Raw genomic sequence first — 12754 nt, 5'->3', positions numbered from 1 at the left:
CAGAGTATTTAAACTGCCCCCCAGAAAATAGACTCGTGGTTTCCCAGGCTCTGTTTCCGGTCTCCTCTCTGGGAGACTGGAAGGCCATCCAGGAACATTGTATCCATTAAATGTGGGCTTTTTCTAATTCAGTGTGATTTGGATTGATATGTCAATGGAGAGAGGCTTATCTATCAGGGTGTAGCAATTTTTCAGCCTTTGTGATCAGTTGTGAGTCTGATTAAACAAACTGTACAACCTCTTCTTCTGTCACGCCCAAAAGTAGGGTTACTATATATGGCAGAGGGCCCACTTGGACTGTGCGTGCCTTGGATTACATCAACATTAGCTGCTTTCTTCGCTACTTTGCACTCATTCTGAAATATTTTCAAACAAAAATCGTTGCTAGAATTATACAACAAATCCCTGCACTCTTCATCCTACTGCTGTCATAGTTACTCTTTCACCATGCTTAAAAACTTTATTCTCCCTGCAAATAGAAGAAAAATAGGCAGATGTCAGAAAAACTTGAAGCAAAGTTAAAGGCAATTATCAATAGTCATCAGAATTCATGGAAATGGATGTGACTATTTCCTTAATCCCTTTTACACTGAATCAGTTGTAGAGAGATACTCAGAAACATGAGATTTTTTCTTATAAGAAAGTTAATGATGCTCATCATAAGGAAAACCAGAAATAGCCTCCATGCTCAACAGTGAGTTTGATTAAAGCAAACTGTATGACATGATTATCTCTGCTTCCAAATGCCCTTTTATTGGTCTCTGTAATCATTAGAATCAGGGTCGGGTCAAAGCTGCTCAATATATATCTGTCTCTGATGAATGCATTGGTCTTATCAGTTCTGGGACCCCTACCTGGACCCTTTCAGACAAATGTGATTATGCGAGGTCCCCTCAACCACGGTGAATTCTGAATTTCATCATACACATCTCCTTTACATGCCCTGCCGCTGAGGATCAAGGCAGAGGTCATCTCATTTGTCTGGATTCCATTTTTCCTTGAGCACTAAGCTTCCTTGCCTGACAGCCTTAGGAAGCAGCTGATATTGTGTTGACTTAGTCCCAGGCAGCATCACAAAGACCATGAGAAAGAAGTGCTAGCTGTATAAGAAGGTCTGCTTAGTATCAGAACAAACAACTTAGGATGTGCTGAGCACTGTGCAGAATTCTCACCACTTAATCTTTCCTATTTCCAGCATGTATGTGATTCCTCAAAGCCATTTATAGCCGTAAGAAAACCCTAGAGGAACAACAATGCCAGCTGTGTAGCCAGAAATGCCAATAAACTGGCTCCTAATATGACAACTCCTGAAGTTCTTCATTCTTTTATGGTTGGATGTGCTCATGTCCCTTACCAAGGACAATCACAATAAATACAGTACTGCTTCTTTACAATGGAAATCATTTGGTTTTGATACCTCAGATCCAGAAAGTCTGAAGTAAAACATGAAATTTCAAATAGAAGTTATCTGAGATGATCATCTTTCATATGCTAATATCCTAATGAAAAAAACTTAGACTCTGATACAAAACATTCACACAAATAAAAATAAGTAAAATTAACCACACAATATATCAATATTTCCAAAATGGAAAGAATATTTGAATCAAGAAGCAAACACTCTAAAATATAATATTTATTTAAAACACAATATAGTTCAGGATTGTAAGACAGAAAGGACTTAAAGTGAAAAAATTCAGTTTCTCAGCTGGTTTTATTGACATCAGTATACAATCACTTGGTTCTCTCTAGGATAACATAAGATACTATACAAAAACTTTGATTCCATTAAGTTTATTAATATGATCTAAACATGGATCATATTGATAAAGATAGGACAGAAAAGAAGATTTAACTAGCTAATACAGAGAACCCAAAGAATGATAAGATCTTCAGTTGGTGGAAATTTTAAATTGGAAGTCAGTTTATTAACTAATATAAAAATAAATCTATCATAGGAAATATGATTCAAATTGAGCCAGCGTGGAACACCCAGTGGTGAGCATTTACAAACCCCATGGCTTCCTGCTTGCTCACACTGTCCGCTCTGCTTTGTAATTGTATCTCCTCTAAGACCCTTCACAGCAAGGGGTTTGCAACCATCTTCATTTTTTTTTCTTAGCCTACAATCAGCCACCACCATATCCACATTCATGAAAATCTCTTTCTTTTAAGAGAGTTACAGAGCTTAAGAAAAAATCAACTGGATGGTACTGCAGAGACAGGGAAATAATTCAATGTGGGTTTGGGCACCAACAGACTCAGATAAGCATGGGAACAGAAGAGGTACCACTGAAAAGCACTGAGATCAGAGATAATAGAAAAAACAACGACTGGGCAATGTCAGAGGGTACGGCCGTGCTCACACTTGCAAGTTACACCTAGGAATGGAGTGGAGAGTAATTCCTTTGACGCTGTTTGTGAAAAAGAATTGGACAGATGTCGGGTTGAACAATGGGTATTGAAATAACATGTAATATAGGGGAAAAAAAAGATACTTTTCATTCTGTGTGACTTGTTGAACTTTCAAAGCAGTTAGGACAGGTCCATTTTATTTTACTAATCATAGGCACAGAACATCAGCTTTTATAGGGAAACTCTTGAGAACCCCAGTGACATCGCTTGGGTACACTGGGAAGGAAAATGGAGGGAGTGTGTGAGACAAAAGTCCCCATGCTCTTCATGCCCATCTCTTCAGGCCCAATGTGAACATAGTCTTTAACCTGACTTTAAAGGACAGTCTCAGATTCCAGACTCCAGTGTCACCAAGTACAGCAGTCACAAACCCTGGGTGCTCAGCAAACTCCCAAGAAGCAGAGAGCACAGCAGCAATCTGAGAGAGAAAACGCCATGCAGAGGAGAGGAAGCAGATGTCCCACACACCAAAGGTTCTGTTTTATAAGGCCTTTGGATATCAGGAGGTAACGCTGTCATCCCTTGAATCTGAAAAAGACAAAGGCAGTTCCTGTGAGCAACTGTGTAAGAGCAGGCTGTGGCCCAGCTCACTTCAGTGGCTTAAATGAGAACAGCTGGCACAGCTCACGTATTTGAACACTTGGTCCCCAGGTGGTAGAACTGCTTGGGAAGGATTAGAAGGTGTGGTTTTGTTGGAGTATGTATCAATGGGAATAGGATTTGAGGTTTCAAAAGCCCATGCTATTCCCAGTTACCCCCACCCTAATTGGATAAGAATCTAAGCTCTCAGCTACTGCTCTAGCACCAAGCCTGCCTGCCTACTGCCAGGTTCTCCACCATGATGGCCATCGGTTCATCCTCTGAAACTGTAAGCCCCCAATAATCTCTTTCTTCTATAGGTTGCTATAGCAGTGGTGTCTTATCACAGCAATAAAAAAAAGGAACTAAGACATATGCTTATTTACCTCCACTTCTGGTGGAGTTTAGGGGATAGACTGTACTTGCTGAAGAAGCCAAGTGTCAGAGGCTCCAGGAACTTTAGCCCTGGAAAACGGGGAGGGGTAAAAGAGCTAAGCACTACCTGGAAAGAGCTGCAAGCTGGTTCCCAGGATTTCTAAGCTGCCCCATCTATACCAATTCATCACAACTACAGTTTCAGAATAAATTTGTCTCTTCAAAGGGATTGCTCAGGAATCAGAGGTTGTCCATCATCTCAAATGATCACTAAGCAAGTTACATGATCAAACACGAAAGGATACTTAGACCACTGTTTTATGGATGGCTACCTGAAGCTTAGATTTTTTTTTCCTCTTTGGGATTCAGGCCAACTGGGTTCCCAGAGGAAGAAAAATGGGCTTACCGACCACTCTGCATTGTCTGTCTTGGAACATCTCACGTTCACTGGTAGGCTGAGGACAAGCTTATTGAAGGATAGACCTTCTTTTTTAGTCCATTTAAACTTGTTCATTGCATCCATGAAAGAAAGGTTTTTATATTGCTTAGGGCTTTTAATAATGAAAGGCCATGTCCTGAAATTAAATAATCACAATTACATTCAGCACATCACATTACAGTATAGTACATGCTGTATTTCCTATAATTTTCAACATTCTAACACAGACTTCATAATAGTCATTTTAACTATGAAAATAAATCCATATAGCATTTATGAACTTATTAGTTGTTGCAGGAATGTACTCCAAATAAGGATTTTTTCCTTTTGCATTTATTTATTTATGTGTGTTTTGGCTGCCTAAATGTATGTGTACCATGTTCATGCTTAGTGCCTACTGCCATAAACGGGTCAAATTCCCTGAAATTGGAGAGTTATGGATGGTGGTGAACTGCCTTTTGAGTCCTGAGAAACAAACCTGCTTTCTCTGCAAGGACGAGTGCTCTTAAATGCTGGACGATCTCTCCAGCTAACAAGTGAAGAGGCTCTTAAGGAATGATTCGTCTTGTTTAGATGCAACTGGTTACTTTGCTTTCATTGTAGGGTGAAATCATAGGCAATCTTCATTTATAGTTTTCAGTTCCACACACTGATCGAATTTTGTTGCTAGGTGATTCATTATGTTTTCAGACAGATTTTTTAAATTCCCTTTATTATTGAGAATCTACTCGTCTACAACAAAATATGGTCCTATAAATATATGATCACCTTTGTGCCCCCAACACACCCCTCCCAATTCCATGTCTTTTCCTTTCCTTTTTGTTTTTAACTCACTAAATCCAGTTAGCGCTGTGCATAAGCTTTGACCAGAAAGAAGCCTTGTAAATTTGCATATTCTACCATTGAAAATTTGCTGCTAGTTTTTTTTACATGTAAGATAGTTTTATATTCAATATTAAATAACATTTACCTTTGAAGAGACAAGGTATCTATACTGAAAAAAGAAAAAACACCACTTTGTAAATGAAATGGAGGCGGCACAGGGTAGGATGGGAAGTATCTGTCTGCAATCACCAGAAACACCAGCAGGGGGCGCCTGAACGTTTACTAAGGGGTTTGTGTGATTCAAGTGGTGGTAAATGTGACCTTCCTAGGCTTTGCTGGCCAAGGTGAACACTGTGAGCATTCTGCAGGGCTGACTCTAAAAACTTTGATTCTATAATAAGCCAGTAAGTTAATATTTATGGAGATTTTTCCTCCAAAAAGTGAAAGCTGTAACTATGGGTGTTGGTGGGACAGCCAGGGAGACAAGAGCAAACCGAAGGGCTCATGTTGGAGCCAATTGCTGGAGGACTGGGAACCTGCAAAGACAGTACCAGCCTTTCTGAGCTTCTGTGCCTCATACTTTGTCTCTCTTGACTCTTTGTAATAAATGTCCTTTTCGTCACCTCTAACCGGAAACCTTCAAAGTTTTCTAACACAGCTCAGATTACTCCCTGGAGAACTGAGGAGGGAGAAGGAGAGAAACATTGCAAAAGCAAATGTGTTTATTATTTGTTTTGAAAAGGACTCTGCTTTTCACCAGAAACAGTGGTGAGATTAAATAAATAAATTCAATTAACATAAATAAATAAATAAATAAATAAATAACTTAAAATACCAAGTACCCTGCTATTACTTGAAATAGGGTTCAGCCGGAAGAATCGATAATGTTGTAGAAATTAAATAGTATATTTCGGGTATGTCTATGCAGACACACATAGAAATAAAATATTATAAGTAATCACAGTAGTTGATTTGAAGAAATTGTATTAATTTTATGCTTTACTACTGATGGATAATTTCCCTTTGTAAATCAAATTTACAAATTGTAAATCAAACACCAAGATGTATTTTTCTTGTAACACAGCAAAATTTACTACTACTCACAGTGGTATAGGGTATATTTTAATTTCCTTTGCAAAAATTAAGCATTTTTATTTGTACATTCAGTTCATTCAATGAATCATTTAAAAATGTGATAACTTTAGACATGTCTCTCCTGCTCTGTATAACATAACAACAGAAGGAAGAAAACAACTTGTAGTTGTTAGACTTCGTATCTGCCTGGAACCCCACAGCTGTTGCAAATGTCCTACTGCGAGAGTCATTCTTGAGAACAGGAAAAGGTGTGGGGAGAAGGAAAGAAAGTGGTCAGCTTCTGCCAAGAAGCAGGGCCAGGTCCATACAGCTGGATGAATAGCCTTACAGATTCTCCCTCCGTCACACAAATAAACACATGGCCAAAAATTAGGAACACAAACGAAGTGCTCATTAATGGAATTCACTCCTGGCTATGTGGAGTAACAGGCACCAGCTTCCCGTGAAAAAACACCAGTACTCGTTGACAAAGCTGTACAGAGCGTCTGGGCTGGGGGACTGGAAAACTGCAGAAATCTATGACCCCAAAGGAAATGAACGCTTGTCATATTTGAACACTGTGTTCACCCCAGGGTTCTGCCTGGGCGCAGAAAAGGAGATTTTTCCGAGCAATAGAATGACAATCTCAATGAATTAAAGAGACAAAAGTTGGAATGAGGGAGTCTGGAAGCAGTGCAAGTTTCAAAGTAGAGTCCTACAGGGGACGCGAACCCTAACCCTCACCCTCACCCTCACCCTCACCCTAACCCTAACCCTAACCCTAACCCTCACTCTCACCCTTTAAGTCTATAGCAGGGGTAACTAAATGTGTGCTTGAGTAATAAGACAACCAAGGGTGAAATTGCACAAGGATTGGCAAAAAGTAGCTGGGGAACTATTTAAAAAAACAAAAACAAAAACAAAAACAATGATTCTGAGAGCTCCCAGAGCTGGTACACATTTCAGTTCCAACTAGCCAGAGCAGAGAGTCTTTGTTGATGACACAGGCATTCGGTGACATCCCATAGATCCATCTCAGAGACCTGAGAGTGAATCAGACCTAAACATCTATTCAAGAGTCACACTAACAAGGCTATTAAATGTAGTACAGTGCTAATCATTACAAAATATATACATATAGTCGAAAATTACTAAGCACATGAACAAATATGTAAAGACGAACCTTAATCTAAAGACAAACTAGAGAAACACCAAGATCTGGAAATTTCAGAGAGGCAGGATACAAATCAGCAAGAAAGCTATTAAAATATAAATATTATTAACAAAGGTGAAGACTATCTACATTAAAATCTATAAGGAAAACTACACTAAAACCTACTGAGAAAAAAATGCTTTAGTGAGTGAAACATACTATGTTCATGGAGTAGATTTCCTATGGTTAGCATGTCAGTTCTTTCTAGATGGTACAGGGACTCCATACCACCCACATAAATCTCCTTTGGTCTTGAGTGTTTGCTTGCTTGCTTGTTTGTTTTTAAACTTCTGGTACAGTGATGGAAACAGGGGCTGTTATATTACTAATTGAGGATGTCTGGTTTTTATTTGGTGGCTAATGGGTTCCTTCTGCATGCCCTGAGCTTTCAGTAGCATTTCCAATAAGTTTTTTTTTTAGGTTTCTGTTTGGATATTTGTTTTAAGAAATTGACAAATTGTGTTACTCTTATATGTGAAAATATAATGAGCCTAGACTATCAGATCTATTTGGGAAAACGTAACAGCAAGTGGGAGTTTACAGACTTGTATTCTGTACTTAAAGTCTTCCTCTAGGACTGCAAAGAGCAAGTGTGTACTAAAGTAAACCTATGTATACAGCCATGAACAGAGTCCAGGCCACAGTTAGCATATAGTCAAATGACTCTGTGGCAAAAATTCCAAATTTTGTAGTAAAAAAAAGGCAGTTTCCAGGCCTGCAAGATGGCTCATTGGGTAGATGCCACCAAGCCCAACAACCTGAATTCTATCCTTGGGGACCACATGGTGGGAAGGGAATAACTGACTGCTACAAGGTGTCCTAAACACACACACACACACACACACACACACACACACACACACACACACACACACACGAATAAGTAAATAAATAGTGTAAAAATTTAAAGGCAATTTTTTCACTAAATTGTCCTTGATATTTATTTGAAAAACTAATTTGCTTTGGATTTGCCTTGTGCTACAAGAAAAATCCATTCCAAACAAATCATCTGTCTAAATGTAAAAGTCAAACTCTAAAGTCCAAGAAGAAAACAAAAACAAGATATAAAACAATGTCATAACCTTCTGATTGTTAAAGAAGGATGTTGGGCAATCTGTCTCAGTAATGCACACCCCTGGTGAATGACTGGAAGGAACACAGCCAGATGAAGTCTCCTAGGCAGAAGGCAAGTCTCCAGGGTAGCAAGAGACTGGACATCCCTGTATAAGTTGACATGTTCCTCCATGAAAGTGATTCAGCCCACCAGAGAGAAGGTGGCTTCTAACAGTAGGAATAAATCCAAGGCAGAGACAATGCATTCATTCAACCAGGGAGTATCCAGTCCCACCCGACAACCCTTTCCTCTCAAAATATGTGTGCATAAAATGACTCATCTAATCCTCCAGCTGTGGTGTGGCAAGAAGAAAGTCTAGGTTCAAATACATTTGATGAGGTTTTGGACAGATGCCCTCAGAATAAGCAAGAAATGAGATGGGAACCATGAAACCACAAGGCTAAAAAAAAAAAATCACATGGTACAGCTTATAAAATACTTATAAAATATAAATTAAAGGGGGTTATAGAGATTGCTCAGTGGTTAAGAATATGCATTTCTCTTCCAGAGGACACAAGTTCAATTCGCAGCTCCCACGCCTGGCAGCACACTCCTGACTATAGCTCCAGCTCCAGAGGTTCTGTGGTCACCTTTACTCATGGGCACATACACTCCTGCGTGCACTTAATTAAACATAATAAAAACATATCTTTAGAAATACAGGAAAGCTGAGCTTAGAAGAAAGTAGGAACAAATGAAACTGAAGAAAGTTAAAGAAATTGTTTCCTCTTGCAACTTATCTTAATTATGTGAGTTTAATAATACAGGTTTAATAAATATAATTTAGCGATTAAAAACTTAAGTACAAGGTAATAAGGCAATAGAATAAGACGAGAGGCAGACTACAGAGCAAAGGAAATAAATTAAGACAAAATAAATTATAATTAATAAAGTATGGAAGATGAATACTGAGAAATGTCAATGTTGAAAGAAAATAGTTGAAGCCGGGTTTGGAGGTTCACTTCTATAATTCCATAACTTGAAAGAGTGAGGCAGGAGGATTGTCATGGGTTGGAGGCCACAGAAAAGCACTGTATCCTAGCCCCTACCTCCTAAAAAGAAAACATTTTCTTAAAAAAGAAGAAAATATCTGAGAGAAATTCTAAATAGGTTAGAAAAATATAGATATAATACAAGAAAACAAAATACTACTTTTTGGGGGTAATGATAGTCCACAGTTAACTGTGTTTTGGAAAGTAATTCTTCCTGACATTCCAAGGGGTGAAAGTCCAAATGTAGCATTTCCAGAGAAAACAGAAATCAGGGACAATGGCAAAGCCCATTGTGGAGATGCTCTGTCCAAGGTGAGCATAAAGGATGGAACAAGGTGATATGGGATGTCTTTGTATACGCTGTGAATATGCGTTGCTCTCATTGGTTGAGAAATAAAGCTGCTTTGGCCTATGGCAAGGCAGGATAGAACCAGGCAGGAAACCCAAGCAGAGATACAGGAGAAGAAGGGCAGAGTCTGAGAGATGCCAGCCAGCTGCTGAAGAAACAACACATGTAGAAACTAAAGTAATATGCCACAAATCACATGACAAGGCATAGATTTTTTTTTAAAAAAGTATGGATTAATTTAAATGTAAGAGCTAGCTAATAATAAGCCTGAGACATTGGCCAAGCATTTATAAGTAATATTAAGCCTCTGAGTAATTATTTGGAAGAGGCTTCAGGACTGGGCAGGCAGAGAAAAGCCTTCGTTTACAGCAAGGTGCATCCATTCATTTGTAAACATACAGCCATTTGTTTTATACGCTTTTGTTAATAAACACACAGTTAGGAAACTTCCTGTTTTGTGGTGTAAAATATATTCTAAAGGAAAAAACCTACCTGAAGCAAAGAGCAATATGATGTGACTATGTGGGAAGCTAGAGGTATAAGTCAAGGGTATATCACTTGCCTACCATGTGCTAGGCTCTGAGTTTGATCTCCAGCATTGCAGTACACCAACGTGCATGCATGAACACATACAAAGACACACTCATATGAGCCAAAATCGAACCACCCAAATACTTAAATTATACCCTTATGTTTTCAGGAGTTTGAACTTAGGTTCTCATACATGGTAGCAAGTGCCTTCTCTCACTGGGCCTCCTCATTGTCCCCTGTTCTAGTTTTTTTTTTTTTTTTTTTTTTAGAATCACATTTCATGTATTATTTTGATGTTTATCAATAGCTTACCCATCCTATGTACTTTTGTCTAATTACACCATACTTTCATTTTGAGAGGTTTGAACTTCTAGAAAGTTCTACCATGAACAGATTGGGGAAAGGATATTGGACTGAATTTTCCCATTTATGATATACCGCATAGTGTCGAGCAGTTTCTTAATCTTTGTTTCTGTTTTGTCCTCTATAGAATGGAAGTTCCTGGCCTTAAAAACATTCTAAAAATCTGTGCATATTTTTGTCCAATTACATCGGTCTCTCTCATTTTGAAAAGATTTAATTATCAGAAAGATCTTCCTGTTGAGGCACATTACATCCTCTATAAAGTTCCACCAACTATCCTTATGCTTTGTGCCAATGTTCCTGAGAACAAGTACTCTTTTCCAGCTTCTCCTGTAACATATCCGTAGCCTGAGGCCATGCCTGGGTCCAAGTTGCCCTTGGCTTTCAGTGAACAGTCACAGTAATTTCCTGATCAGTGCTCTGACCCCGTCTTATCCTCCTGTGGTACTGTCTTCTCACCCTAAGCAAACGAACTTTGCTTCTGTCCCATAGTGGCTTCTTTTTGTACTACTCATAATGGCATCTGTGGTCCTGTCTACTCATGCCACTCTGGTGTGAGGACACAGTCTCTGCCCTACTTCACTCTGCTCCACCCAAAGGTGTCATCTTGCTCGTTCTCAACCTGAGCAGAATGATGACATACACACACACATCGTTCTCTTTGCTTCTTATCTGCACATGGAGGCATACAACCAGAATCCTAGCACCTGGGAGGTAGAGGCAAGAGGATCACAAATTTGAAGTCAACTGAAGTCATTGCAGGAAGGCTGTCTAAAGCCTAACCACAAGTTTCACCTTTGGCTATGGGCTAGCAACTTACATAGTGAGAAATTTTGGAGACTGACATAAAACTTCCTCTAAACGATCAGAAGGCTCAGCACTACAGTCAATGTTCACTTTCTATTGTCAAGTCTGCAAATTGGGCATGCATGAGGCAGACAGCACTGAAGGAACATCCCCAGTAAGAAGTCCAGCACAGCTGTTCCATGGAGCTTTTCTAGGAGACTTCCCTTCGGTGACTGTATCGAAAGTGGATGTGTATTCTGGAAAGACTTCTTGGAGCTTGGTGCTTTCTGACTTTGCCTTTTCCTTTGTTCATTTCACTTTGTATCCTTTCCTTGTAATAACTTTGCTCAAGAGTACAGCTAATGGCTGAATCCCTTAGGTTTGCCTAGTCATCACTGATCCCAAGGGTTGTGGAGGAACTTGGACATAGCAACCAAGATGCTTACTCGGTCCCTGAGTTCCAAGCAACCAAAAAGACAGCGCATAAAATAGCCTTTAATATCTCAGTGTGCAGATGAGACCTGCTCTTGGAAGCCCATGATCCACTGGCACTCACGTGACAGGACGGTAAATCTCCTTCACACCAATGAACTGCAGCTGTTCCATGATGTCTGGGATGCTGGCACACCGGGTCAGGTTAATTCTTGGATAATAAAGAAGGTATGAGAGACACATCTCGTTCCTGGTGCTTAATCCTCCCTGAAAATGGAGATGTTTTATTTTGCCAAGTTTTTCTCAGCTCTCACACACAGAGCACAAAGTCAACAGTGCCATACAGATACCCAGTTCTGAAATACATTTGCTCTTCACCATTTGCAAGTAACAGCTTATTATCCTTTCTTATGGCACTGAGGATCAAATTCAGGCCTCAGAGTTGGTGGAGCAAAGCTCTAGCCCAAGCCTCTTTTTTAAAAGCTTTAATATGGGGGTTACACCAAGTTGCTAGGGTTGGCCTTGAACCCAGAATCCTTTTGCCTCTGCCTCTCAAGTAGCTGGCTTGGAAAATTATTAACTTAAAGGACTCTTAACTTGCAAAATTATTGAAACATTACAAATTAATATTATTTCTCTATCTTTAAAGGATGCCTTTCTAAGGTAATCTATTGAAGTCCATAAGAGTTCTATTGATGTGATAAAACTTGTGTCACTGTAGACATTTCCCAAGTTCCTGGTGTCATTTGCACCTCACAGGCCCCTTTGTTGGAATTATTCAGGGCTGTGAGGGTGAGAGAGAGTCTCCTGGAACCCAAGCTGTTTTTTAATTCCTTGTCGTCTTGCCTCCACCTCCCATGTACTGTTGGAGTTTTTTTTCAGCCAAACTGAATTTTCTATATTAATTTTTAGGTATATAGATATAGCAGCTATGTGCTATGGTGTCCACAGGCAACACCTTTTAAATATAAGCAGGTAACATTCCACTGTACTTTAATGAAAACTTCAACTATCTGCAGAATCTAGAGTTGCTTCAACATTTTCCACTGTCCAGTTTTCAACCAAAAGTTATTAAAGAAACAGTTGACTGTTGTTTTTACTCAAGAAAAAAAAAAACTCACTCATCACAGACTGTGAGGAGATACCAATGCTGGATTCAGAAAAGACTGTAAAGGTTAAGTGGTTAGAGGCAAATAAGAGCAGAATGGGGGGGGGGGCATTTGGGAGTAGCACTAGAAAGAGAAAATCCAGACAAACGTGAGTTTAA

The 12754-nt window shown here is 39.3% G+C and overlaps 1 protein-coding gene across 1 annotated transcript in view; it reads right to left on the bottom strand.

The window, feature by feature from the left end:
* Positions 1 to 1621: 1621 nt before the first annotated feature.
* Positions 1622 to 12754, bottom strand: part of Moxd1 (monooxygenase DBH like 1) — a 56808-nt gene continuing 45675 nt past the window's right edge. Inside the window, exons 11-13 of the mRNA XM_035438751.1 lie at positions 11612 to 11754; positions 3776 to 3944; positions 1622 to 2943 (exon numbers count right to left, since the gene is read on the bottom strand). Of these exons, the coding sequence (XP_035294642.1) occupies positions 2779 to 2943; positions 3776 to 3944; positions 11612 to 11754 (477 nt within the window). The 3' untranslated portion in view covers positions 1622 to 2778. The remainder of the gene's footprint in view (positions 2944 to 3775; positions 3945 to 11611; positions 11755 to 12754) is intronic.

Source organism: Cricetulus griseus, chromosome 2 (assembly GCF_003668045.3).
Source record: "Cricetulus griseus strain 17A/GY chromosome 2, alternate assembly CriGri-PICRH-1.0, whole genome shotgun sequence".
NCBI lineage: Eukaryota > Metazoa > Chordata > Mammalia > Rodentia > Cricetidae > Cricetulus > Cricetulus griseus.
The sequence above is the reverse complement of the archived record's forward strand: the minus strand, read 5'-3'. Positions and strand labels throughout refer to the sequence as shown.